The 26,324-nt window shown below is 43.4% G+C and overlaps 1 protein-coding gene across 1 annotated transcript in view; it reads right to left on the reverse strand.

Annotated features, from left to right (window-relative positions):
- Nucleotides 1-26,324, reverse strand: part of KCNK10 (potassium two pore domain channel subfamily K member 10) — a 64,985-nt gene that overhangs the window by 32,269 nt on the left and 6,392 nt on the right. Inside the window, exon 2 of the mRNA XM_040601792.1 lies at nucleotides 7,127-7,455. Within this exon, the coding sequence (XP_040457726.1) occupies nucleotides 7,127-7,455 (329 nt within the window). The remainder of the gene's footprint in view (nucleotides 1-7,126; nucleotides 7,456-26,324) is intronic.

Raw genomic sequence — 26,324 nt, forward strand, 5'->3', positions numbered from 1 at the left:
GATGGCTCATTTATCACATTTTTTTCTTTTCTTCCCTTTCCATTTTGCACTTTTCCTACTCATTTTTTTGCCTGTATTTTCAAGGGACTTCATCATTACAAATGTTCTTCTACCACATTTTTTCCCTTGAGTTCATTTCAGCTAATCTGCTCCCCAGTTTTTAGTTACTCATCGCATTGCCCCAGAAAAAGGGAAAAGCTGGGCAAGAACAGAGGCCAGGTATACCTGCAATCAGGACGAGACAGCCGTTGTTAACAGTAGACAGCCGTTGTTAACAGTAGAACTGCCACGTGTCAAGCTAAGCTGGCTGCGAAATGAGAGCCTGAGCAAGCTCCAGGCTGGCCCAGTTGCATTCCACGTGGGCAGACAGCCAGGGTTCCTCAGCCCCTGTCCATACCTCAAGGAGCGGGGATATAGAGAAAGGAAGTGTTTAGGACCAAACGATTTGAAAGGGCTTCTGCACCAGTTGCTGGCACATTGCAGGTGGTGTGAAAGCAGAGACCCTTGGTTTGTTTACCCAGAAGAGCATAAATCAGCATAACAGACAGGTTGTCTGTTTAAATAGGCCATGACACACGGTCAGCTACCCCGCATGCTACTTCTGCCAAGGAATGCTGTTTGCCTTCCCCCTGAGTGTGTGAATGTCAGCGAGCTAATTACAACACTTTAATCACATTTGAGCTTACACAGTTTAGCAAGCCTGTTAGGGCCAAGCACTAACCCCTGAAGTGAAGGAGCATCCCGTTGCCTTAGGTAGCTTTGAGCTTCTCGGGCTCCACTCTCATCCAGAACATATTCATTTTTAAATTAAAGCTTGACTGACATCATTCATTTATAAATACCCAGCTATCCCAGTGCCATCTCTTAATACACAGTATTTTGCATACAGCGGTGCAGGACACAAAGGGAGCAGCAAGCGAACAGCCCTGCAGTCAGCAGCACTCAAACGTGCAATTGCAGGCCACGCGATGAGTAAAGGGTGCCTTACTACCACCGCCACAATCCACCTACATGGAAGCATCCTGCAAGATGGAGACTGACACAAAACTCAAACAAAGACACTATCACTGGCAAGACTCTCCCAGCTCACATAGACCATGACATCTTAGACGTGAGTTTCCCAACCTGTGGAACTCCAGGTAGGCTTTGCTTCAGGTAGACCTAAAGAGCTTCATCCTCATGTTATCTTGGAGTAGGGAAAGAACCAATTTCCAGAGTGCTAACTGCTCTGTTGGCAAACCTTCCACATTTAAGATGTTTTAAACTAGTAGTTTCAGGTATTTTTATAGCTGAAGTATCATCAAAAGTAACAAGACACCAAAGTACCCAGGACCGTTTCACACTTACTTGATTCCTCATCCCTTCTTCCTTCTCAAGAGGAGTTACACGCACAGTGCACAACATTTTTCCAATATTTTAAATGAATTTTAAGAGCGTTCTTCTTTAATGACTAGTAATTAATCTATGGTATCTTTTGAAATGCCACCCGTTCAGGGAAGGCAATAACCTGGAATACCTCAAAGGGCTGAAATTGTCCTAAAGCCATCAGACCGGTGGGGTGTAAGCAGTCCTCACCGTGCCCGGGTACTCACACATCTCATCCTCCTCGGTGAGTGAGTGAGTACATGCCAGCCATCACTAATGTGTTAGGAACCTTGATCGCTAATTAAGACAATTATATCAAGAAAAAGTCTAGAGTTATGCCCGCAGGCAATGAGATAGTGGGGACTTAGTGCAGCCAGCGAGGTGACAGGAACCAAACACACTATTTCTGGTGCCTTTGCGAAGAAAGGCTTTAATCTGGTTCACTTGTTCATGTTTCTTTAATTTTTCCAGTGACATCCTAAGCATGAAAAAGACAAATCTTTTCCAAGGATAAGCATAATACCCTTCTTGAATGCTGAGCTACTCAAAGGATGTACTCTATGTGTAACCAAGGATAGGAATTTGATAAGAAAAGAAAATTCTTGTCATCTTTTTTCTAGTTCCATTAATTCCTTTCCACAGATCATGCTAATCCAATAATGATTATCTCCCTCTACAACTCTTTTCCAAGCAGATTTCTATCAAGCATACAAAAAGTTGTTTCAATAGCCTTTCATGCTCTGATGTTTCTCTATTAGAATTATGAGGATGCTTCTAATTAGCAGGCAGCTTTTAAAGGACTAATTCCTTAATAACTTTCCTCTATACTGCCTACCTCCCTACTTATTCTCACCACCCTTCATACAGTGATTAAGGCATCCTCATTATAAATTCCCTTTTACTCACTTTTCCACAACAGCATTTTTGAAGGATCAGAGCCAGCAATTTTTGTTCAGATATAATGAAAAGTAATAAGCTTTGAAAGCCCATCCTTTAAATATGTCTGCCTATCCTATAAAGGTCTTTAGGTGGCAATCAGCCAGACAGTGATCTGCCTGCACTCAGAGTGATCTGATTGCCATGCATGCACTGTGTCTGAGGGCAGACCTACAGCATCCAACAAGGGACATGCACAGAGATTTAAGTCCATACAGCTTAGCTCCCTGCAAACTTCTTAGCTAAGTTCTGGAAGCAACAGAGCTACAGGACAGCTGCAGACTTCTGCAGCATCCTAGGCTCGGTCTGACTCTGATACAACTGGAGTATCTCTGAAGTTACAAATTAGGGTGCCTGCACCAACTTTGGCAAGACCCAAGAGATCTGAATTCTTTATTCATCTCCTTTCAGGGAGAATAAAGTAACATAAAGGACAGGGGCAGAAGGGAAGTTGGGACAGATAGAAGACAGCCTCCAGAGGCACAGGAAGAAGGTTCAATAATCAGATATTTACCACCATTTTTCATCACAGTTCAAACAGCCTTCTCCTGTCTTCAGCAACAGGCACGTCTTCCCCATAGTTAACTCAAAATACTTTTTTTTTTTTTTCTGCTCTGTCTAGAGCTTTCTCCTAGCACATGAAAGCCATTCAAGTTCTCTTCATTTTACAATGAAACACCCTGAAAAGACAAGCTGGCTCATGACAGAACTGAACCTGTCAAGCAGCTGAAAATTGAAACATCTTTACAGGATGTTCCCCGAATGGTTTAAGGCCAGCCGGCAACCGGGACCACACGGGCACTGCTCATTGCCCCTGCCCCCAGCGGCATGGGGAAAAGGTAAAACTCATGGGTTGAGATAACAACAATTAAATAATTGAAATACAATAAAACAAGAATAATAATAATAGTAATAATAACAACAACAACAATAATTGAAAAGGAGAGAGAGGGAGAGAGGGGAATAAAGCCCAAAAGGAAAAAAAAACAAGTGATGCTCAGTGCAGTTGCTCACCTGTCGCTGACTGCTGCCCAGCCAGTCCCCCAGCAGTGATTGGCCACCCCCAGCCGGCCACCCCCAGTTTATATACTGGGTGTGACGTTCTGTGGTATGGAATGTCCCCCTGGCCACTTGGGGTCAGCTGTGCTGGCCATTGCCCCCTCCTGGCTTCTTGTGCTCCTGCCCACTGGCAGACATGCAAAACTTGAAAAGTCCTGGATTTAGAGTGAGCACTACTTAGCAACAGCTAAATCATCAGTGTGCTATCAACATTATTCTCACATTAAATCCAACACACAGCACTGCACCAGCTACTAGCAAGAAAATTAATTCTGTCCCAGCCCAAACCAGGACATCCCTTTCTTGCTTTACCTTCAGGGCAGAAGTGGTTCAGCACACTAATCAAAAGTGCCTATCCAAAATATGAACTCTTACTAACATAATTAGCCAGCAAAGCCTGACTAGCTTATTTCCAGCTCTGCTTCCTTTTCAGCTTACAGGCTAACTCTAATGAGTTGCTGTAGTCATTAGTGGACATGAATAATACAACTCTAGTTCCCAGGTGGATGATTTTTATTTTTTACCATCATCAGTCATGTTCCTAAATTAAACCCTGAAGGAAAAGGAAGAAGAAAGCAGCCCACCAATAACCTAAGTAATTTTTTACAGTAGCAAGCCACTATATCTTTGCATCATCATGCAGGGCTCACTACAAAATTTTTTACTCATACACAGTGCACAGGCTACATAAGATATGAACACCCCTATCAGGTCCATAGGAATTGCTTTGCCAAAACACATTGATGGTCTTCCTGCCTGCCTCTCCTAATGACAGACGACATCTGGTCTTTCTGAGTGGCATAACCTCCCCGTTACACACTCTAAGTGTGCATTATTACAAAGGCAAGATGACTTCTTTTTGACCCCAGCTACTAATAAACTTATGCTATGACACAAAAGAACAAAGAAAATATTTTTGGAATATGCTGGCATGTGTGTCCACCAATGTTATTTTTCTTTTCAACTATATGTCCAGTCACTTGAGTCCTGCTGCCTTCTGCTATTTGTTCAAATGGGTACAAATACAGTTAAATGTACTTGAAGCACCTGAAGTTTCATTGTCTTTTGGCATATTCTAGATTTCACTTCCCTCTAACTCTGAAAACTCAAAAGTGTCAAGACAGAGCACACGATTTTGTCATTTTCTTACTCTGGTATTCACTCATGTGCCAAATTGTAGATCATATAAGGCACTAACGAACTTGCTTGGCTGCAACAAATGTCTTCAGAAATAGAAATGAGCTTTAAAAATGTACAGTTAAGAACTTCTACTTCAGGTAATTTTGGACAATATAGACTGCACTGTGAAATACTTGCTATTGTTAAGAAAAAGTTATCTGTCATTGTGTTAGTATTAGACAGACCTGAACCAAAACCCAAGAGACAAAAACAAATTTTAAATACGTTGAATCTTCCTAGGGATTTGCACTTTCATCACTGTATTACTTCTGAAGTCTCTGAATGACCTTCACAGTCTGGACTCAGCAATTCACATTTTTGCTGCCAGTGCTAACATTTGCAATGGGTTATCAGAGATCAAGTTGGAAAGGATGTCTCATCCACACCAGATTTTAACAGCTTCCTCATACAGTGCCATACATCTTCCTTATAGTTTGTCCAAAGGCAAATTGTTTGAAAGATTAAAATTTAGGCGAAGGGATAATTTTTTTTCTATTATTAGCCTTGCAAAGACCATTTCCTCTTCTCCTTAAAAGATTGTTCCAGAGCCACCCCCCCAGTAAAAGGATAAAAGCTAGTTCTACAGTCTTTCTTTTGTATTTTTTCCCTGTTCTCCAAAGCACAGAGATGGATCAACACAGTCCTTCTGGAGAGTATGATCTGTGTTCATCTAAAGGCTTTCAGGTGAGCAAAAGGCATCAATGAGAACCAGCTCCCTCAGCAGCAGCCACTGCTGGCTGCGCCTAGCGCAGCAGCCAGGACCCACGGAGGCTGCCACATCCGCCTGAAACCACAGCTGCCAAGGCAGATGCAGCATTTGGTGCAATGCAGAAATGCATTTCGCCAGCCAGGGAGATGTCACTTTTGCGATCATCGACATGAAGGCATGAAAGCACAGCATTAACCCCCTGACATTATCTTCAAGCAGCGGCTCACTGTTCTGCTGTGCAAGCCGGTTACAATCAGTTTTCTCTACCAGCACACCCGACTGCATCCCTGGAGCCAGCCTCACCCCTAGCCATAGAGAAGAATCCAAAGGAACTTGTAATTTATTGACAAATCTGCTTCAATATTTCACATCAGTTGGCCTTAAGACATTCACATGCTAAGCTGCTAAACCCACTTAATTTACCTTGGCAAAATGATTTCCAGTTACCCAGTGTAATGCCTGAGGACATACTGAAATCTCCCGAGAGGATAAGATCTGTTCAGAATATCTGCCTTCTAATGACAGAGCGTGCCTGGGTTTTATGTTAGTGTCACCACTTTTGAGGTGAAAGAAGGAAAAATACCGTGTGAAGTAAAGAATTAGAACTGGTACATAGGTGAGGCTAGAGAATAAGGGCTATGCAGAAATCTGTAGCAGTCAGTATGCAGGAGGCTGCCGCCCTGAAGAGATGCTTTGCTTGTTGCACTTATTAAGCTTTCTGCTAGAAAAGAACGCGTTTTGCATATCTTTTAATACTGGCATTCCCGTGAAGGGAATACAGACTTCTTGCTTTTAGTATTTTTTTTTAAATCCTTTAATCAGCCAGCACACATTATACCTAAGGAGTTGAGAGAAACACGGAGCTCTACAACACTGCCACGAGAAACACACCTGAACCAAAACCCTGGAGCAGAACGTCCCCTGCCAACCAGGCACATTCACCTGCCCTTTGCAGCCAGATGAAGAACGTGGTCCAAGCCAGCCCTGATCCAAAAGCTGTATCTGAAGCTGTTAGTTAACATGAAGCTGTTAGTTAAAAGTTAAAGCTAGCTGTTAAAAGTTAAACTTTGGAATATATTCCTTAGGTATCTCACATTTCTTACCCAATCTCTGCTGTCTCCAGGCTAACTGACAGCTTTCTCCATGAGATCCTAGAAGATATGCTACTGAAGTCTTGTAAGATCCATAATACTGCCCTTGTTTCAAGTTTTATCCTGTGAAAGATAACTCTACCCTTGATAGGCCTTTCTTGCATGTTACTCCATTTTCCACTTATCCCTGTGTACTTGATATTTATTTCCTTCAAAGCTGATACTAAAGCTTTGCATGCTAGAGCAGACAAAAAAAAATCTGTTGTTCTTCAATGCCAATTATTTTCTATTTTAAACTTGTACTTCATCATCATTCATTTACCTAAAATTTGCAATAGTAAACCTGTAAATTAATATGCCAACAAGTTCAGAATTCTTGGCTAAGCATCTATTTCAGAATTGCCACCTATCATTTTCTGTTTGCTCTCCTGGTGCTGTGTTTAATTTTGGAGGAAGAATTATGAATTTAATATCGTTTAAAAATTTACAAAGATGATGGACAAATGTCCCGCGAATGTGTCACCTCTCACAAAAATTTCTTCCAGATATGAAGTTCTGGTATTCTTTGGACACATTTTTTCCTTATTCTAGTGAATACATTTAACCTTTCTTTAGAACGTTTTAGAGACATGGTTTCTCTTTCCTGGACTTTGAAATGGCTGGGAAATGCTGCCCACTGTGAGGGCTCTGGGAGGCAGTTTGTTCCCCACCAACCCAGCAGACCAACGAGCAGCCAAGCTGCCTAGCCCACATCCCAAGAAGCACTGTCTTCTCCACCGTGGCATACCTGAATCAGCGTCTCCAGCTCCAGCTGGGTGACACAAACGTGCTCCCGAAGAAAGTCAGCTTTCTCTAGCGCGATCGTGTTCTTCTGCCTGCTCTCGAAGGGCTGCTCCAGGGCGCGGAAGACGAGCCCTCCTGTCACCAGGTAAACTACCACCACGACGAAGATGGCCACCACTGTTTTCCACTTCATGACCGTCTGCAGGCCTTGAGAAGGGGCTTCCATGGTAGCAACAACAGTGGCTCGGGAGCAAACAGAGAGCCGTGGAGCTGGGTAATGCCCGTTAGTTTTGGGCTCGGGTTCACAGGCTGGCACTGGTGGGGGAACAGCCACTGAAACACAAGTAAAAAAAATCTTATTCAAAATCACATCCCTGAGGCCGTGACCTTGACCTTCCCATACAACTTTCCTAAGTACCATTTTCAAGACTCTCACATAAAACCATGTTATTCATAAGATGGGATTCTTCTCATCTGGAAGGCTCCGTGTTGTGGTTTGTCCACCCAAACACAACCCACCTCAAGGGTTTGCTTCACCCGTTCTCTCTAGAACTGGACAGGCCGGTTGCATACGGCAAAAATTTCAGAAGGATGCAGAAAACCATTTATCTAATAAGAACATGAAATTTTAGACTTGTTAGGATATCAGTTACACAAGGTGGTGTTCGGAGATGGACCCTCACAGTGATTTATGTCCTTAAATCATAATACTAATAGTATTACTAGTGCTGGGAAATTGATCAGTGATCACTGCCTGGCCTAGTATTGACAGAAACAGAAAACGCTTTGCAAAGCACAGTGCCGTTTGGCTTACCAGCATAACCAGGCCTGTATTATTTACAAGGATTCACGAAACCATCCCTTCTGAAAATGTTCTGAAAGCCCAGAAGCTTCCCAAATTTTAGCACAAATTGTTCTTCAGCCAAAGCATACTTAGATATCTGAGGTCAAAATCGCTCATGCACCAGGCACGACGATGGACACCCCAGCTCAAGACACCGATGCCATAATAACCCGCGTGGCCTCAGCAGCACATCACAGCTAACGAGCAATGACTTCCAGCCAGACTTATTAGCCCAACCACTGCATCAAGCTACCAAGGCATCCAAAGCAAAGCTGGCTCGCCTCCAAGTCATTCAGGTGTCTCGACATCGTACTTCCTCACTCTCCGTTGCCAGTGTTAGCAATGGCAGGACGAGGCCAAGTTCCTTAGCATCCGCTGGTATAATGGTACCACATGCAGGCTTTAAAGATGCTGGATTCATTTTAAACCAAATCCCCGCTGTAATCTTAGCACGGTGCAGTTGTCACTGGCCTATAATTTCTTTGAAACTGGATTAATTTATTTCATATCAGACCGAAATCAGATTACAGTTAAAATGCAGTCACTTTAGTTGCATTCTCTGAACTTATTCCCAAAGTGTCTTCGCTGTTTTGCTCAGAAATTAAAGCAGAAGGATTTACATCTGATCAGAGTGGCACTATAAACTGATCCGATACAATTTGAACGTACAACACGATTACACCTTGAGTTTGAAGTGGGCTACAGCTCTTTCCCAATAGAAATCATTTTATGATACTGAATAATTAAAGAACTCAGCTGTTTACTACAGTCACATTTTCCTAGAAGTGATGCATCTCTGAAGCATTGCATTGAGGACAGTTTCCAGCTGACTTGCTAACCAATAAACTAAGAAAGCTATAGTTGCTTTACACTGAGAGTTAATATTTCCTTTCATATGTGACAGATATTAAATAGATTAGAAAGGATCTAGGATCAGAAGAAAAGCCTCTGTGGTTGATCCCCTTTGTGTGTATCTCACTTTTGCAATACCCCGTGGCACAGCTGCTCAGTTTGACCACCAAAAGGTCGTTATGTTTTCTAACACTTACCAGCCAGGTGGGGTGACATCAAGCTTAATGGGATAATTTCTCTTACCTCCGCATATATTTCATGCAAGTTCTAAGAACTCAAAGTGACAATAAGGAGAAGAGTGACAGTGTTAGAAAGAAGTCACATTTTTTGTAAAAAGAACAATAGTTTTGTTCTCTAAACCTTCTGAAGGGAAAGAATTATTCTAATAGGCACAGTGAGCTTCAGCAGGAAATATCAGGAAAGTATTCAGAAGAAACATCACACAGGGAGGCTGTGTGAAGCAGTTAGAGCCACCCCTCCTCTATAGGCAAATACCTTAAATCTGAGTCACATCGTCTCCTTATGAACTAAAGAGATTTGAGTATTCCCAGAAGTGGCTCAGCTGATTTAAGTCAGTGTAACAGAACTTCCATGGATTCCATGGAATTCAATCAATTTATATTCGTTAAAGCCCATAACTACTGTGTACATTGTGAATCAACACCAAATCTGCAAGCCTGGGGGCTGACTTTGCACTCTTGAGATTATTCAGCAAAACAGCCTGATGACGGGAGGCTCACGTGGTAAGAAGAGCAGGATGCACATGACACAAACAGCGTGCTGCAGTGATCTGAAAGTCTCTCAGTGGAGGGAGAAGCCTGACTTTGATACCCCACAAACGATAAGTCAAGAGGAAGGAAGTCAAGAGCTGGTAGAGTTAAAACAGCTTTTGTGAGTTTTCTGTTCCTCCCTGCTAGTATAAATGTTGTTTCTTATTCAAATCATATTTCTGGCAAAGTGTTAATGACAGCTTTACAGTAAAATCATGGCCTGTTTGATTCTGTCTTCAAAGGAAAATGTGTTGTACTGATTTAAAAACAAGATGGGAAGTTCAGGGTGGGGAACGTAAAATGTTCCTATAAATATTGTGCCACGTACACAGCTCAATGGATTAGTGTACTTGGCTTGCTTATCTCTAAAACAAAAGACAGCTCTTTTTCTAAGAACTGTGTTAAAGTCTTTCATTTTCTATTAGTGATAGCTGCCCTAAGCGTATGCAGAAATGTTGATCCAGTTTTACGTGATATAAATTAATACAGAGGAAGAGCCTATTAAAGCAGCTAGCTGAGCGACTGATGTTAACAGACCACCTTCTCACCAGGCTGGCGCAGCAGGCACAGCTGCAGCCAGCCCCCCGGAGATGTTTCAGGGTAGACTTTAAGCAGCAGTTAGGTATTGGAAAACCAGTGCAGGTACTCCGCCTAGCAGCTATCTCACTCTTTACGACAAGAGCAGGGCTAGTGACTAAAATAATAAAACGATAAAATAATGCTCACTTTTCCAACATGAGTGTCCTACAAGAACCCATGCCTGTACAATTTTTGAGCAAACATATGAACATAAAAGCTATATAAACGTCCAGAAATTCAACAAGTAGTTTTACTAAAATCAAAGGATGGACCACAGTGGCAAATCAACAGTGTACAGAACTATACAAAGACTTTAAGAAAATAAAGGACTACATAAATTTTGCATCTTCAGAGATAGTTTAGACTATAATTTAGGACCAATGTAAAGCAAAAGAGCAAAGGATATGTTTACAATAAATGCAGAACAATCCCTGATTTATTCATAGTCCACGGTTTTTCAAAACAAGCTGCTGCCAGAACAGGCTTTTCCCAGAACAGAACCTCATCAATGTGTGTTTCTTAAATCATATTGAAAAAGGCTTAATCTGCTTCACTGAAAGCAGCGATGAATCTCCATTCACACGCACACACTAGATGAGTAGGCAGGTAACCTCAAAGGAACAGGTGCCCTCCAAGGAGCACACCAGCCCTTCAACACTGGCCTTACCCCAGTGGGAGGATGCCAGTGGGGCAAGACAGGTGAGCTCCTGTTTGTTTGGATAAGCTTCAACATCAGGCAACTGACGAGATCAACGCTACAAGTCAAATTAAGATGTTAGGATCTGTATAGTTGTTTGCCTCCAAGAGTACTACCACTCTACCTGCATTTGATACACTGATCTAACAACACAGCCAGGCCTCCTGCTGACACGTGAGGAGCTGAAACACCTGAGATCTCTAATACTGATGAGAATTAAGCAATCAAAGCTCCCACTGACTGACCGTCAAGAAGACTGGGACAAAGCTTAACCCAACTTCAGCAGCTGGGCTAGATGACCCTTGTACGTTCCTTCCAGCTGAAATACTCTATTCTAAAGCAAAATGCTATATCATAAAATGTTGGGGCTATTGAAACAATGTGCCATAAGACATTGCTTCAGGTTAAAAAATGGCCTTTAATACTGCAGGTATGCTTTCCTTTGGGAGACTGACGTTTCTAAGAACAGGTTAGACTCATTTCTGCCAGGAATATTTAGGTACAGTTGGCCCTGCTTTACAGCAGCAAGGTGAGCTAGATAACCTGTTATGATGCTATGAAAACAGTTCTAATTTACAGGGGAAATCTCCAAACAGAGAGGTTCAAAGCACAACCACCCCAGAAGGACAGCTTCAAGTGAGAGCCAAAAGGCTGCAAGGATGTTCAACCAGCTTTTTCCCATGAAAACGTTAAGCACGTCTTTGCTCCACTGACCTACATCCTGGCACCTATCTTACCCAATACACCAAGAATAGCAGATACCAAAGAAACCTGGTTTTAGAAGAGAGTTTCTCAACTGGTTTAAACCAAATATATTTTTTTAAAATTAAGATACCTACCTCTGTGGTATTGCTGTCACAAGTTTTATCTGTGAAAAAAATGTCAATCAGGTTTAACGGAGCATCTTACTTAGTACTTTATTTTCTTCCATGTTCCTGTGTTACTTGAGCACACAGGAATGTATATACATTCTAATGAGAGTAGAATAGAGTACCCTGACACATCTGATGCAAGCGTTGCTTTCACAGGATTCAGCACAGAACTGGACGGAGACCATACATACTAATGCATTCATAAACCCAGCAGCTGGCTTTAAGTTTAATACGCGAGTTGATCAAAAATGAAAGTGGACATTTCATCTCCCATTGTAGTGGGTCCACCCAAGGAAGGCAACAAGGTACTTTCAGTTCAAGTCAAAAGGTTCTGTGATGTGCATCTGAAGGTAGGCACTAGTATGATTCCCCAAAACCTCATAGTATGATGCGAGGATTTTTAAAGAAAAGAAATCATGCTTTCTTCAAGCATTTTCATAGTCAAGCATGCAAAATTTCCCATGGAGTCTTCCTTATGACTGTCTGAAAACTCAAAAGTTTTGTTCACATTACAATCTCATCACGCAGCCCAGTTTCCCTGAGAAAATTCACGAGCAGATCGTGCTCCCTACAGCTTCCACAAGGTCCTGCGTAGGGTAACCAGCACTTTATACCCTTCCCATAGCGCTACTTAACAAGACGGCATTCCTCCCCGCAGTAATTTAGAAACATGGTATTTTGTCACGTGTATGAAGAACAGAGACCTGGAGCTCCACAGCTCGGAAACATCCCTGAGGTGCTAGCCAAGTCCACTACAGCTCCCCTGAACTGGCCGCTACGAGCAGGTGGATCTACCTTCTCTAAGATGGATTATAGAGGACTGGGGGATGAAAGGACTCCACTGGCCATAATCGTTTTAGCATCCCAGCAGGAGCCTCATTTATTTCATTTTCACTGGACAGAGTACGCTAGTTGTTTGGGTTCCTTCCCCCTACTCCTCTTCTGAAACAGCCACACACCGGAGTTACCATCCAAAGGGCTTCCTGACTGAACGCGTGGAGAGGCAGCAAAACGGGCAGCCCATGGTGGACAGCATACGCTCCTGCACTCATAGACAACGTCGGTTCTGGCTCAGGTCCAGACAGAAGCTCCTGCAGCACACGCGTATCTAGCAATCCCTTCCAATCCCACAACCTTCCCGCAGCCATCGCAGGTAGCGGCTGCTTGGGGTAAGAGAGCAGGGCTGTGCCTGGGAGTCAGAGCAAGGAGAAGAGGTTTGTTAGAGGAGGAGCGGAGACGATGAGCGTATTAAGCTACCAGCCATACGAACAGCTCGTAAACACGTCACAAACAGAAAATCCATGCGGGTGTATGGATGAGGGACTTCGCACGTCCATCAGGAAATGGGTGGCTGCTATACACATGATGGAAGTAATGAAACGTGGAAGTTTCTGTCCACGCATAGCCAAAAAGTCATTAAGTCATTAAAATTTTGCATTATGAGGACACGGCTTATCATTTCCACCACCTGCTCTGCTTGCTATTCCAGCCCCCTCCCCACCCCCAATCTCCATCTCTGTCTGTTGTGGGTTTTTTTAACAGGTTTTGCAAAGCAGAAAGCATCCGTTTAACCAGCACAAACGCTGGAATTTCGCACACTGGGCACTCAAAAATCTGACACTGGTTTAGAAAATCTGGGATTTAGAGCAAAACTCCCAGTAGATGACTGTGTCTGCCTTTGTGTTTGTGCAGCATCTTTGCATGATGCGGGCTAATTAACAGGTGACATTTCAGCTGTGATCAAGAAATGGGAGACCAAATCCTGCCCGCAGGCTATGATTACATGCGGGGCAGAACACTAGTATCCCTGTGGCTGTTGTTCTGGAGTGAGGCATAATGAGGAACACTGCTGTCTGGGTAGCACGGGACCCATACAGCCATGGATCAAGAAAACTGCTCTCAGCCCTGACATGTTTTACGCCAGTTTGGCCCTGGTCCCTCTGCGTATCCCCAGGGCGTTCCACCACCCGGTTGGAGCAGTGAAAGGCATTGCAGGGCTGCCGCACCGCAGGGGTTCACCGTCTGTCCAGAATACTGCTGCAAAGTGCTGTCGAAGCGAGGAGGAGTACTATTACATTTACTGTTCACCAAAGCAAAGCCTGACATTATTTGTTTGGAAAATGCACAGAGTGCCCCCGAGCATATAGCTTTCCACCGCAGCAATACCCCGCTGGTTAAATCTAACGTCGTTTCCTCTGAAGTGGATTCTCTAATGCGGTATTAGCGCTGCTGACTTCAGCAACATCCCAGCCGCCCACTGCAAACGCAGTCAGCAGCGGCAAGGCATTCAACAAAGTACGGAGAGACAGGTAAAGGCAGAAAGGGCAACATACATTAAACCAAAAAGATCGAATGTGCTGTTAGAAAGTCGCGCTGATGGCTCCCCATCGCCCCTTTCCCGGAGAAAGAAGCATCATCTTAGGTTACAAAACTGCATGAGGAATAAAGTCACCGTTGGCTTCCTATACCAGGATAACGCGACTAAAATATAAACAAAATAGTGAAATGAAAGTTCATATATTAAGCTCTCTCTGTTGGTGGGGAGAGAAATATCAGGAATACATACCAGAGGGAGATATGGCTAACCATTGCTTTGCCATCCCCAGCAGCAGCTTTGGGGGAAATGTCATATCAAAAGCCTTCTGCAACTTTTTGTATCATTTGTCATAAAGTCCCAGCTAGTGCTCGAAATTATGATTCTCGGTAAATTTCCAAAAAATCTACATAATTCTGCTTCATCAGTTATAATTGAAACATACTAATTAATAGCTCTTGGAATACCCCAACTGCTTAATTGATTTGGAATGCAGTTACAGGAAAACAAAAACACACCGCTGTTTTATAATGTGGCTTTTGTTCTTCTTCATTAGAAAATGATGGTTTAGGCAAAAATAAAAAATCTTAAACAGCCTAAATGAGAACATCGTAAGAATTAAGAAATTATTGTGGTCAGAGTTAAGGTCTCTCTTTCTGTAGAAAGAGCTTCCCAGCTGTGACAGCGTTCACAGAGCGGTGATACTGGTGCACCAGAGATCAGAAAAACTAAAGGAAATGTAAGCCTCGCCTCTGCTCCTGGAGAGCTGCTTTAGTGGCAGGCAACAAACTCGTCGGAATGAATCTTGCCTTCCACTGAAGGGCACTGTCACTCCTGTTTGATCCAAAGAACAAGTCCTGTGGGAATCTTCTCCAATTTCTACTGCCTGTCCTACCAGAGTATTGCTGCTTCCATTGAGCTGGGCAGCAAGCGCGTGACCGAAACCCAGTACCTGGCTGGCTGGTCACCACAACAGAGTATTTGGTTCAGGTGGCAAGGTGTTGGTAGCAGGGATGGCCACAGTGGTGGTCTCTGTGGAAGAAGGGACCCACCACAGGACACAGTTGGGCCCATCCCCCAAGCTGGCAGCACCTCTGTTCAATCAGGGTTAAAAAGGGGAACAATACCATGCAGGCAGTAAGGAATAAGGAAAAAAAAAAAAGTGTGGGAAACAATCCTGAAGACACCAAGGTCAGTTAAGGAGAAGGAGGTGCTCCAGGAGCTGTAGGAAGTATTCTCCTGCAGCCCATGTGAGTTTTGGAAGAGGACACGGCGGAGCAGGTATTCCCCTGCAGCCCACGGATAGGACCACACCAGACAGACACCCACACTGCAGCACGCGGAAGGCTCCAGACCAGAGCAGGCTGATGTTTCCTTAAGGAAGCTCCCAAGCTGGAGCAAGGGAGAAGTGTGAGGAGCAAGGTGCAGCCCTAGAGGAGCTATTACGAACTCACCACAATCCTCCATTCCCCATCCTCCTCTGCACCACATGGCGTGGGGAGGAGGAAGAGGAGTCAAGAATGAAGGAGTGAAGTTGGGCTTGGGAAAAAAATAAAGGAGGGAAAAGGTATTTTAACCTTTGTCCTTGTTTCTCACCATCCAAATCTATTTTAATTGTCAATAAATTAGGTTCATTTTCCCCAAGCCGAGTCTGGTTTGCCTGTGATGGTAATTGCTAAGTGATCCCCCTGTCTTTATCTCGACCCACAAACTTTTCCATCTTATTTCCTCCCCTCTTGTGGTCGAAGGAGTGAGAGAGCGGCTGGGTGGGCACATGGCAGCCAGCCAAGGTCAACCTACCACAGACAGTTTGCACAGGGGCCATAAAGGTGAGGACACAACTCAGACTGTGTTGCTCAGCGCTGTTTTTCCTCTGAGTCTCACCAGTCACAAAGTGCTTGTGGATTTGGATGAAACAGTCTATCACAATCACGCCCTAAGAATATCAATGTATAGATCAGGACTTAAACTACAGTGATGAACATGAGTTAGCTACAGAGAGGGCAAGCAGCCTTGCAACAGTAATGCCTTTTTGTCGCTCTCAGCTGGAGTTGGATCAATATGGAACAAAAACATTCAATTGTCTTGTTGAGTGGATTTGATTTTTTCATTTTTTATCATCTTGTATTCTCATTTTCCCTTCCCACACATAAACATTTTATTTCACTCGTTTTCTATATACATTTAAGAAAATGGATGTTAGCAACATACATTTTCACATAAAGCTAAACGTCAAATTCATTAAATATTTCATGCTGGCATGAAGTACATACACTCCTAACCAATGAAGGAAAAGTAGCAATACAGTCTGATATCTCTGACTGACAATTTTTAAAAATATAAGAAAATCACAGTCTGCTTGCAGATGTTAAATGGATAAAAAATGGGTGCTGGGTAAACATGACCGGTTGGATTACTTATTAATCTAGCTGCGATTAGTTTAACAAGTGTGCAAAAGATTAAGAAGTCTATGCAATTACCATTCCCCTGAGCTATGTCATGTCCCTTTTCTTTGGTTTCAAGGGATTTTGTCAGGCTGTTGAAAGACCCTTTGGTATTCTATCATTTCACTTTAGCCATTCTGAACCTAGTCTCCCTAAAGAAATAGAAAAGAAGTATGTACAAGCTAATTTAATTTTAGCCAAGAAAGCATAGCGAGGAAAAGAGAAGGGTCTGTATACTTTTGTTATGCCATTTTTCTGAAAGGTGCTACCATTCCTAATTGGAAATTCTTTAAAGCCCAGAAGAACAGCAGGTCAAGCATCCATCTCACAAGGAGCTTTGAAAGCAGGGAAAGGAAAGACTCTCAATGGCTGCTTAGGAAAATAAAAAGTCCTGCTAAAACCTCAGTGCCCTCAACCATATGAAAAAAACCAGAAAATTTCACTATGCTAACAAATCCAATCCTAAATCAGTTTTTGTACATGTCCTTATTAATAGTCACATATTGTAATTATTTATTTCACAGACAATAAACTCTTCAGAACAAGGGCCCTGACAACAGCAGTGTTTAGAAGAGGAGTGTCACTGCCTTGAATATATTACAAACAGCAATAATTACCATATATCACTCTCTTTCAAACCATCCCATTGTGGTGTCTTTCAAACCATTCTGGAAAAAGTCTGATACTGGACAACAATGATTTTCCTTCATCTTTCACGTGAGGAACTCAAAAGTATTTTTAGGCTCCTTCTTGCAGGCTGATCCAGCTTTCATTAAGATTTGCACAGAAACCAGGTTCACCCAAGAAACACTGGGTCGCCCTGTTAGCCCAGCGCTGAGCTGCTGCCTCTGGGCTTGGCCACTTGGCAGGATACGCTTGGTTGAAAACACCACTGTACCGCATCGGCTCGAGCTCACAACTGCCCTGGGCTGGCCCAGCTCAGGCAGCAGCACTCAACTCGCTGAATACAGCTGCGCAGGTACAGCCTAGACAGAACAGAAATTGCTTAACCAAGGTCACACGACAAACACCACCGCTGGACTAGAAATCCACTCTCCCGCTGCCAGACTCGTGTGTTTTAAGACCTATCCCAAAAGAACCACTCCTGTCTGGGACATTTGCACTTTATTCCTATTTTTTTTCCCCCCAAAAAATATTCATTTTATTCCAAAACACTATGTTTTGGCTTCTGCACCACCTTTCCTATGACTGCATATAGTTAGCAACCAGTGAAGATGAAGAGATGTTTTTCTTTCTTCAGGCTAATAGAAAAAGGAAGCAAACTGGGAATGGCACAGAGAAGGCTGCTCGATTCAACATCTTTCTCCACTTACCACCAAAATACTGAATGGTGACTAAATACTGACGAGCCTCATTGTAACTGGGTGTTAAGAGCACAGGACCACAGAAGGAGAGAATGATTTAGCAAACTAGAGGAGGCAAACACTAGCTCTGCATTTAAAGAATATTGGAAATACCAGTCTCATCCTTCAATCAGTTTTGACAGATCTCTTGTCTTGGTTTGAACCACAGTAAATCAAACTCCACCACGTATTCCAGCGCCATTTGTTCATGACACAAAATGATCATCAATGCAGTCACCTTTTCTGCAACCCACTTTGGTTTTCACCGCAACTTTCCGAAGTATTACCTTAATATAAACGAAAATGCTGTTTGGACCAAGTGTAAAAATGTGACCTGTAGTCTCACAAATGAAAACAAGACACTGACTAACTGAGGAAGGTGATGAACTCTTCCCTGGATCCCTTAAGAGTAGGACAAGAAATAACTGATTAATCTGTACCAAGGAGGCAGGGATTTATCTGTTAGGAAAAAGCCCAGCTACAAGGATAGCTAAGCATGGGAGTAGCCATTAAGATATTTGAGATCTCCTTCATTGGAAGTATCTAAGAACAGGGAATAAAATCATCTGCCAGAAATCATTTAGGTCATTGTTTTCACTCTGTGCCCTGCATACCCCTATGGACCCAAGAAAAAAAGCTATCAGTGAAGGGTAACAAAGGAAAACAGCCTAATGTAGGCTTGTATTCGTCACCCAGGATCTGTAAACAAACTGGCGAAATGCTAAGAGTATAAAAAAAAAATATAAAAATTCAAAATCATTCATCTTGATATTCTAGTCCTGACTCACGGCAGGAAAATGCTCTTGAAATCCTTTCCCTCCCCTTCTGTGTAAGGCAGTCAAACACATCTCAGCATTCCTCTTTGCTTCAGTTGTGCCAAGTCTGTAATAATCTTCCATGATTATCTAAATATCTCAGAGCGTTTCACAAACAAGAGAGAAACCCCTGTGACACAGGAACAACAATACTGTACGTGTTCACAGTTTGTCTCGTGTAAACACTGCCACAGCGATGTTAGCAAATTCATTAAATTCAAGAGTAATTACAAAAGTTGATTAAAACAAGGTCTTTGGCATATCTGCATCAAGCAGGTACAACGATTTGTCATCGATGGATCAGCAAATTTTCAAGTTCTTTTAGGGGACAGGCTCTTTTCGACTATACATGACAAAATGCTGGTCTGCCGGTCACAAGATTAACAGCCAGCCATCAGACTCCTTTCTTTTGTTGGATATAAAGGGAAAATATGATACCCGTGTGTAAGCTGGTCTTGCTGATTATTTACAAGAACTTCCAGATCCCGACCCAGGCTCTCCGCTGTCAGCGCCTGCCCACGAGCCCACAATGGGCTGCCCGAGCGTCACCCGCTTGCAAACCCAGCTGAGAGCTCCTGCCTCCCAGGGACACGCAAATGGCAGGGGAACAGGCAGCCCAAGGCTGGCCTGCGCAGGTACCAGCCAGAACTTAGCCACTGACATTAAAAAAATCTCCGCAAAAGTCACGGTCATGGGATGCTGGGATTCTTTCCCCTCCCTCCTCCCTCTCCCAGGCACTGCACTGTTCTAAGGCATACGTGACAGCTCACTGGCCCAAAGAATGGATGTGCCAAGGCAGGACGTGAACTCCAGGAACAGCTGAAAGCATCTTCAATTTTTTTCTTTCTGGTTTGGCTCTGGGACAGCAGTCCTCAGGGGGTTCCTAGCTAACACTTATTGGCATTAACATGAAGATTCACAGCTACTGACACCATTTGTAGCACTACTTACAGGGCTGCCAAGTCCAGACGAATACTTGAGGGAGATTTGTCTTGTGCTGGAGTGAGACTGCACACTGCTGGAGGGCAGTTCGAATTTTGTTTCCCTTGCTTTGCTTTCTCTCTCGCCTGACCTCTTTTCCACCCTGCTCTCCTCCAAATCCATCCATCTGCTCTTGTCCCTCACTGCTCCCCAGCCGTGCTGGCAGCGTGGGAGACAGCATACCCGTAACTCCCTGCCCAGTCCCTCTGCTCGGCACCCAGCTGCCCCCCCACGCCTCTGACACTGGAGCAAGGAGCCGAGCACCCTCACGTGTGACAGTGCTCATCAATGAACTTAGGGTACCAAAAAATGGAAAATCAAGAAAAGCATTACGGAGAGGAGCAGGAAGAGTTGAGGGGAGGTCAGAAGTGACTGACAAGTTTCAAGGCAGGAGCCCTCCTGCGCCAGGACTGGCGACTGCGTGTGCTCCAGCACACCCACTGGCAGCAGTGCTGCCATCGGCTTTATGGAGCTATTTATAGAGAAACCGAATACAGAGGAACCCAAGAAAAATTCTCACCTTTCCCTTACTGAAATGAGACTAAAAACAATAAATCACTGCTAAAACCTGTTTCCCTAGCATTAGATCAGCATTTCTTGCTCTTGTGAAAATTGGGAGTTTTAGTCCATCCATGTCTCTGCTCTGCCAAGAGCCGAACAGGAAGCTTTGGCTTTGGCTCCAGATCTATGGGTACAGAGAAGACTCTGGGAAAAAAAAGAGTTCCTGTCAGGAGAGGTGAACAAACCGCTGGTTTTCCTGCTTAGCTAACTGTATTGGGGCTGGCTGAGCCCCACCGCAGCCCTCCCAGCGCTGGGCTGTGTACCGGTGGCCAGGGAGGTGCTGGTACCACACCATCATGTTGGCTGTGGCTGGGCAGCGCTTGCATAGCACCGCGGCTGCCCCTCCGACCTTCCTCATCACCAGCAGGTGGGGGGTGGGCAAGCTCTTGGGAGGGGACAGCTGGCTCAAAGTGACCATAGGGATATCCCCTACCCTGGGGCATCTGCTCAGCAATGCAAGCTAAGAGAAAAGAGGAGGAGGAGGAGCGACAGAGTGGCTTTTGTGGGCAGCTGGCATCCAGCCAAGCCCACCCCACCACAGCAATATATAGAAAAACTGCTTTCTTGTCAGTATGTCACGAGCCTCAGGTACAGGCACCAAGGAATACATAGCTGCTCTCTGGTTCCCTGCAGGAGTCACCCTTCAATGACCAACAGACTGGTTGAAGCGGCAATGCTTCTGCTTATCCATAATCTTCCTTATAAAGACTAATACAAAAACTTCCATTGCACCATGACATGCCATTGGATGAAATTAGTTGATTACTTTTTCTCACTAGGACATGTCCCAGCATTCCAATAAAATTTAGGAAGTCTGAATCTCCCACCACAGGAGTTCAAGGTGTTCTGCTTCAAAATGCTGATAGGATGACATAGAGTCAGGGATTTAACTGGTGCCCTTCTTGTAGAGCAGCTGGATGGGCATCTTCCCAATATCCTATCTCATGGATTCAAAAAAGAAATTCAGCCAATGGTCTCATGGCCAGACCAGCCAGTGAAGGAAACCCAAGTCCTGAATCTTAGCATAGGAAGGCCTGTGTACAAAGGGAAGAATATTCTTATTGACAGAAACCTAGTGCTAAGACAAGCAAGTGGAGGAGACAACAAAGCAAAGATTCAGAGAATTATTTCGGTTGGAAAAGACCTTTAAGATCATCCAACCATAAACCTAACAAGCCCACCACTGTTTAGTGGTCCCTAAGTGCCACATCCACACATTAAATACCTCCAGGGATGGTGACTCCACCAATTCCCTGGGCAGCCTGGCCCAGTGCCCTCCCTAGCAGGAAGCCATCAAGTCTCCATTTGAGATGTGGTCGCTGCTGGCTGGCTCCCAGGGGTACAGCCTGACAGGGAGCGAAGGAATCTCTTGACCACCTTGGTCACACAAAGGTGACTTTAGCAGCACCACGGGCTATAGCACAGCCTGGAACCATGAGAGGCCGATACATCGCTCAACTGGGGCTGTACGACATCTCCTGCAGGACTCGCTCAGGTTAACAGCCTGATTTTTCACATATGGCTAAGGTCAGAAAAACACATGCAATATAACCTCTAACACCAGAATAAGAACAGTGTCAGCACTGATTGTTCCACTTCAAAGATTTCTTAGGGTGTCCTCACAGATCTACCTGCACATTACTGACCATACCCAAAGAGCTCTTACTAATGCTCCGCTGTAAAAACAAGTAAGAATTTCTGCACCAGTTTAATGGTGTCTTCCCCAATCCAGCTAATGCTTGGGATCTACAGAAAAATACCTCGAATTCAAGCAAATCTCATTAATGAACCACCATTTCAATTAAGTGATAATTTCTCAAATTTTCTGGGCAACACCAATAAAAGTGGATCTTTCATCGCATGGTAATGGTCAGAAATCCTGTAAGAAGCACATCATTCAGGCTATTTTGTACTTTACTGGAGCTATACTATTTGCATACCCTGAGGATCCAGTCTATTTAGAGGTCTTAAGTTCCTATACACAGTAACAGTCTTAATTAAGTGAACAACAGCTTTTCGATACTATAAACACCTATTCTGGAACAGGACAAAGAATACATATAACAAAGGTAGCTGTTACAAGATGATTCTGTGCAGAAAAGATTTTTCACAAGGAAGAGGAAGTTGCTGTTTGAAATACACTTGTTGGGCATAGCCACCTTGATTTTCTCTTACTCTAAATTCTTTATAATATACGCATTTTTCTTTTACCCTTTTGGTGTTTAAGTTGCACCAGTAAAGCTGCCACATGATTACCTGTCCAGTCTGCATGTAAGACAGTTACTGGCAAGTGAGTGGGAGTCAGGGAGTGCTCAGGTGAGCAAAAGGAATGAGGTTAAAGCGCCTTCAGACCCAGGGTGCTGCTCATGGCAGTGTATGACAGAACAGGTGAGCAGCATCACTGGAGGCTGGTTGGGCACCAGAGCTCCAGGTCCATGCCAGGCTGATCCTGGCTGCACAACGCTGGCTCGGAGTTTGCTATAGAGTCTGTAATTTAGGTTGTCTCAGATGATAAGAAGTCTGGGACGACAACAACTGAATTGCACAAGACTTTTCTTATCTCCTGCTCAGCTTCTGTTCGGATGATACGGTAGAAATACAGTTGTAATTTGAACTGTGATAAAACTTTACAGCTGCACAAGGATGGCATCTGCTGATACGGCATGGCTTCTAGCATCTCGCAGTACTTCACCGTGTCGCCGTTCTGCATCGCTGACAGGCAGCTACATACATGCCTTTACACGTCAGACTTAAGAAAGAGACAGCTGTGGCCTTCTAATCAGTTCTGCCCCAATTAAGCTTCTCCTAAGCACAAGCATGCCTGCACAGTGTGCAGCAGGTGGGCATGAACTCATTCTCCTGTGCTCAAAGCTGTTGAAAACAAATGAAATTGCTGTTAATAATGCCAAGTTCAAAGCAGTATTTTATAGCTTTCAGCAGAGTTGCACTAATCATGACGGTGTAACTTCTTGCAACCCCAAAGCATGCACCAACCGAGAATGAATCCACTACGAAAAATCATGTGTACCTGTCCCAAATACTCCTAGTGAGAAACTACTCTAAGCCATTTGAGCTGAAGTTCAAAACATGAGCAGGAACAACCCTTGTCTCCTCTCTTTCCTTTGCTGTAACTGGGAATGCATCCCATTCAATCCGATACAAATGTGGCCACATTGGTCACTGCAACCTGGAGGGGGATTCCGCTGACCCGAACCAGACATCTACTGGGATTTCTCCAGGCTGCACGAACCGTATTTGACTACATCTCTCCTAACTATGACAGGTCCTTAGAAACTTAGAATCCCTCTGCATTTCAGATAGCTACCTATATTTAGGTGTTTTACTCTCCAAGTCACACTCAAATGGTGTAATTCAGTTGCCCATCCATATCATTTAGTACCAAGTGAGAGGTCCTAGGATATCCTAATTGGCCTTAAGCGGCTGCTCCAGAAGGGCAGAGGTCTCCTTTAGGACCATAATCATATACAGCAGCCTATGCAAATGTCTCTGCTGCCTTACAGTCCCTTAAATGGCAGCAGATGCCTATTTTTAGAAAACTGAATCAACAAATAATGTCTGGTAGCAACAACAAATGCAGGTCGTGAGATTACACATCAGTATATCATTGTAAGCCAGTAATGAACTCTGCTTCTGGTGAAGGCAGATTAGTATGGTGGCTGCAGCATCATGCAGAGGTGGCTCCGGTGGTGTTGCTGTAGCTGTCATGATTGCTGCTACCCAGGACCTCTCTGCATATCCTCTCTTGTGAAATCCAAACTTAGCACTCTTAACATTTAAGGGGTGAGGGGTCTGAGTTAACCTAAAAGAATGTCTTGGAGATGTGTGACCTGCTTCCTTCATTTCAGCTGGGAGTTTCTGCAGTACTGTTTCTTTCATATTTCTTTCATTATTTAGGTTGACTAACATAGTAGCTAGTGACTGCCTTTTGTTTCTTTAAAATCAAAAGTTGAAATTTGAGAGGATAAAAGCCCTGGACAGGCTGTCAGTATGTATTTGCTGTTTTCAAATCATCCCAGTACTACTATATTACCATATCAGGTAAGAGAGGAATAATCCAAGCACCCTTTAACAGCATATCACTGAATCTTAAGAATCTCAGTCACAAGTTTAAGGTCCCAAATTCCAAAATCCTCATCCAGTAAAGTCAGTAACACGTTGTTTTTTTCTTCCTAGGGAAGAAAAGATGAGTCAGTCCTGCTGAGATATGAACATATGGCTCTAACAAATCTAGGTACTCAAATTCTGATGCTTAAAGCACTGTGATGATCCTGTAGGACAGTGATACTAAAATAACTTGTATCGCTTTGTCAGAAGATGTCAACTTTTGTTATCCCCTACTAGTTAAACAGACTATTGTTTTCAGCAAACAACGGTCGCACAGTCACAGTAACCCATGGGTTATCAGAGAACTGATGTCATTTAAGGATCGATTGAATGCAACTCTTCAGGGGCAGGATTGAGGAACAACCAGAAGAAACATTAGCATGTTTCTCCAATGAAGGAGTAGCCAAATGAACGGATCATCATCTAGTAAAGGTACTTAATGAGATTAAAACATGTCGTAATATGTCCATAGGATTATTTATACTGTGCTTTAGTTTTGGTCACAGAGGAGGCACCCCGATACGTGCCTGAGGAACCAATAAAGAATATAAAGATACTTCATTTTTGTTTAAATATGCCACAGACTATGTGCTCACTTCTAAAAGGTAGAAAGAACATCATGTGTTTGAAAACAGTGAATTCTAGTTGGAGGCAGCCAAACCTGCCTTCATGCCCCCCCATTTTCTCTGCATTCTCTTCATTCTGCCTTTTCTGCATCTCTGGCAGCAGATCGGATCCTGTCACACTTGGAGTCCGTTCTCTTCTAACCTACAGTACCTAAGGTGCTTTCCTTTGTCCCTCCTCAATAGGTCTTTATTTCTTTTCAAATGTCCTCTAAAATTTCAAATAACAAACTCAAGCGCAATGCTGGACCTAATGACGTAAAAAAATCTGAACCCCAACTGAACCAGGCTTTGTAGCTGATCACTGCCTCTATTCAGGACTCTAGATCCTAAGTGCAACAAGTTTTGATCCCTTTCATATATTTTATGTCATGCCTCTCATCACAACTCCAGCGTTCAGTAGGATGTTCCATTTTAAAAACAGGAAAATAAAATAAAGCCAGGTTTGTGTACTCTCTTACATCTTTGCCCTCTTTACAGGCTTTGATAATGGATGCTGTTACATTGCTGGCTTTCATTTCCACTTCCAACACCGAGATATTCCCACACTGAAATTCCCGCTCTAACCTCAGAATCTTACCAGTGATCTCCTATGCTCGTATTTTGAAACATCTGAGTAACACATAATAATACATGCATTTGGGACACTTTGCCAATAATAAGATTTGTTATAGCAAAATAACTGTATTAGCAATTAAAGACAAAGATGAAGTCTGAATTCTGGTCTCAGCATTCCCAGACCAAGGAAATATTCCCTGAATTCTGTGGTTCATGAACATGGTAAGGCATTCCATAGTTCACTTTTGAAATATCATTTTGTTCAAATCACCTGAATTGATACTTGATTATAACTATGAAAAGCAGCCCAGAAAGTATGTTGGGAGAATAATAACGGTCCGTGGAGTAAAGAAGGATTGGTACCATCACCCTGAAGTGCAGGGGTGTATGGTATGTGCTGGGCTCACCTGTTGATTGATCCCGTCGGGGTAACCAGGAGAACTGCACGACGTGTTATTTATGGAAGTCAGTGGATTCACCTTAGAGCACATCTCCCGTCATAGTTAAAATGTTTTTAATATACACGCTCGACAGACAAACAACAGAAGTATTAACCAATGTCTCAGGAACTCGAATAAAAGGAACCTCTGCCTGACAAAGGCCAAGTCCCAGGATGTTTTCAATTTCTTACAGAAAACAAAAAGCAGAATTATTCCAATTAAAAAGGTATTAAAAAAGGTAGTATTTAGCCTCTTGCTGAATGTCAATTCTTTTACATAAAAATCCTATAAAAATCCAGACAACTGTTCAGCATTTATATTCTCTGCTTTGGCTTTTGTTATTACACTGAGACTATTACAAAA

This window comes from Falco naumanni, chromosome 7 (assembly GCF_017639655.2).
Source record: "Falco naumanni isolate bFalNau1 chromosome 7, bFalNau1.pat, whole genome shotgun sequence".
NCBI lineage: Eukaryota > Metazoa > Chordata > Aves > Falconiformes > Falconidae > Falco > Falco naumanni.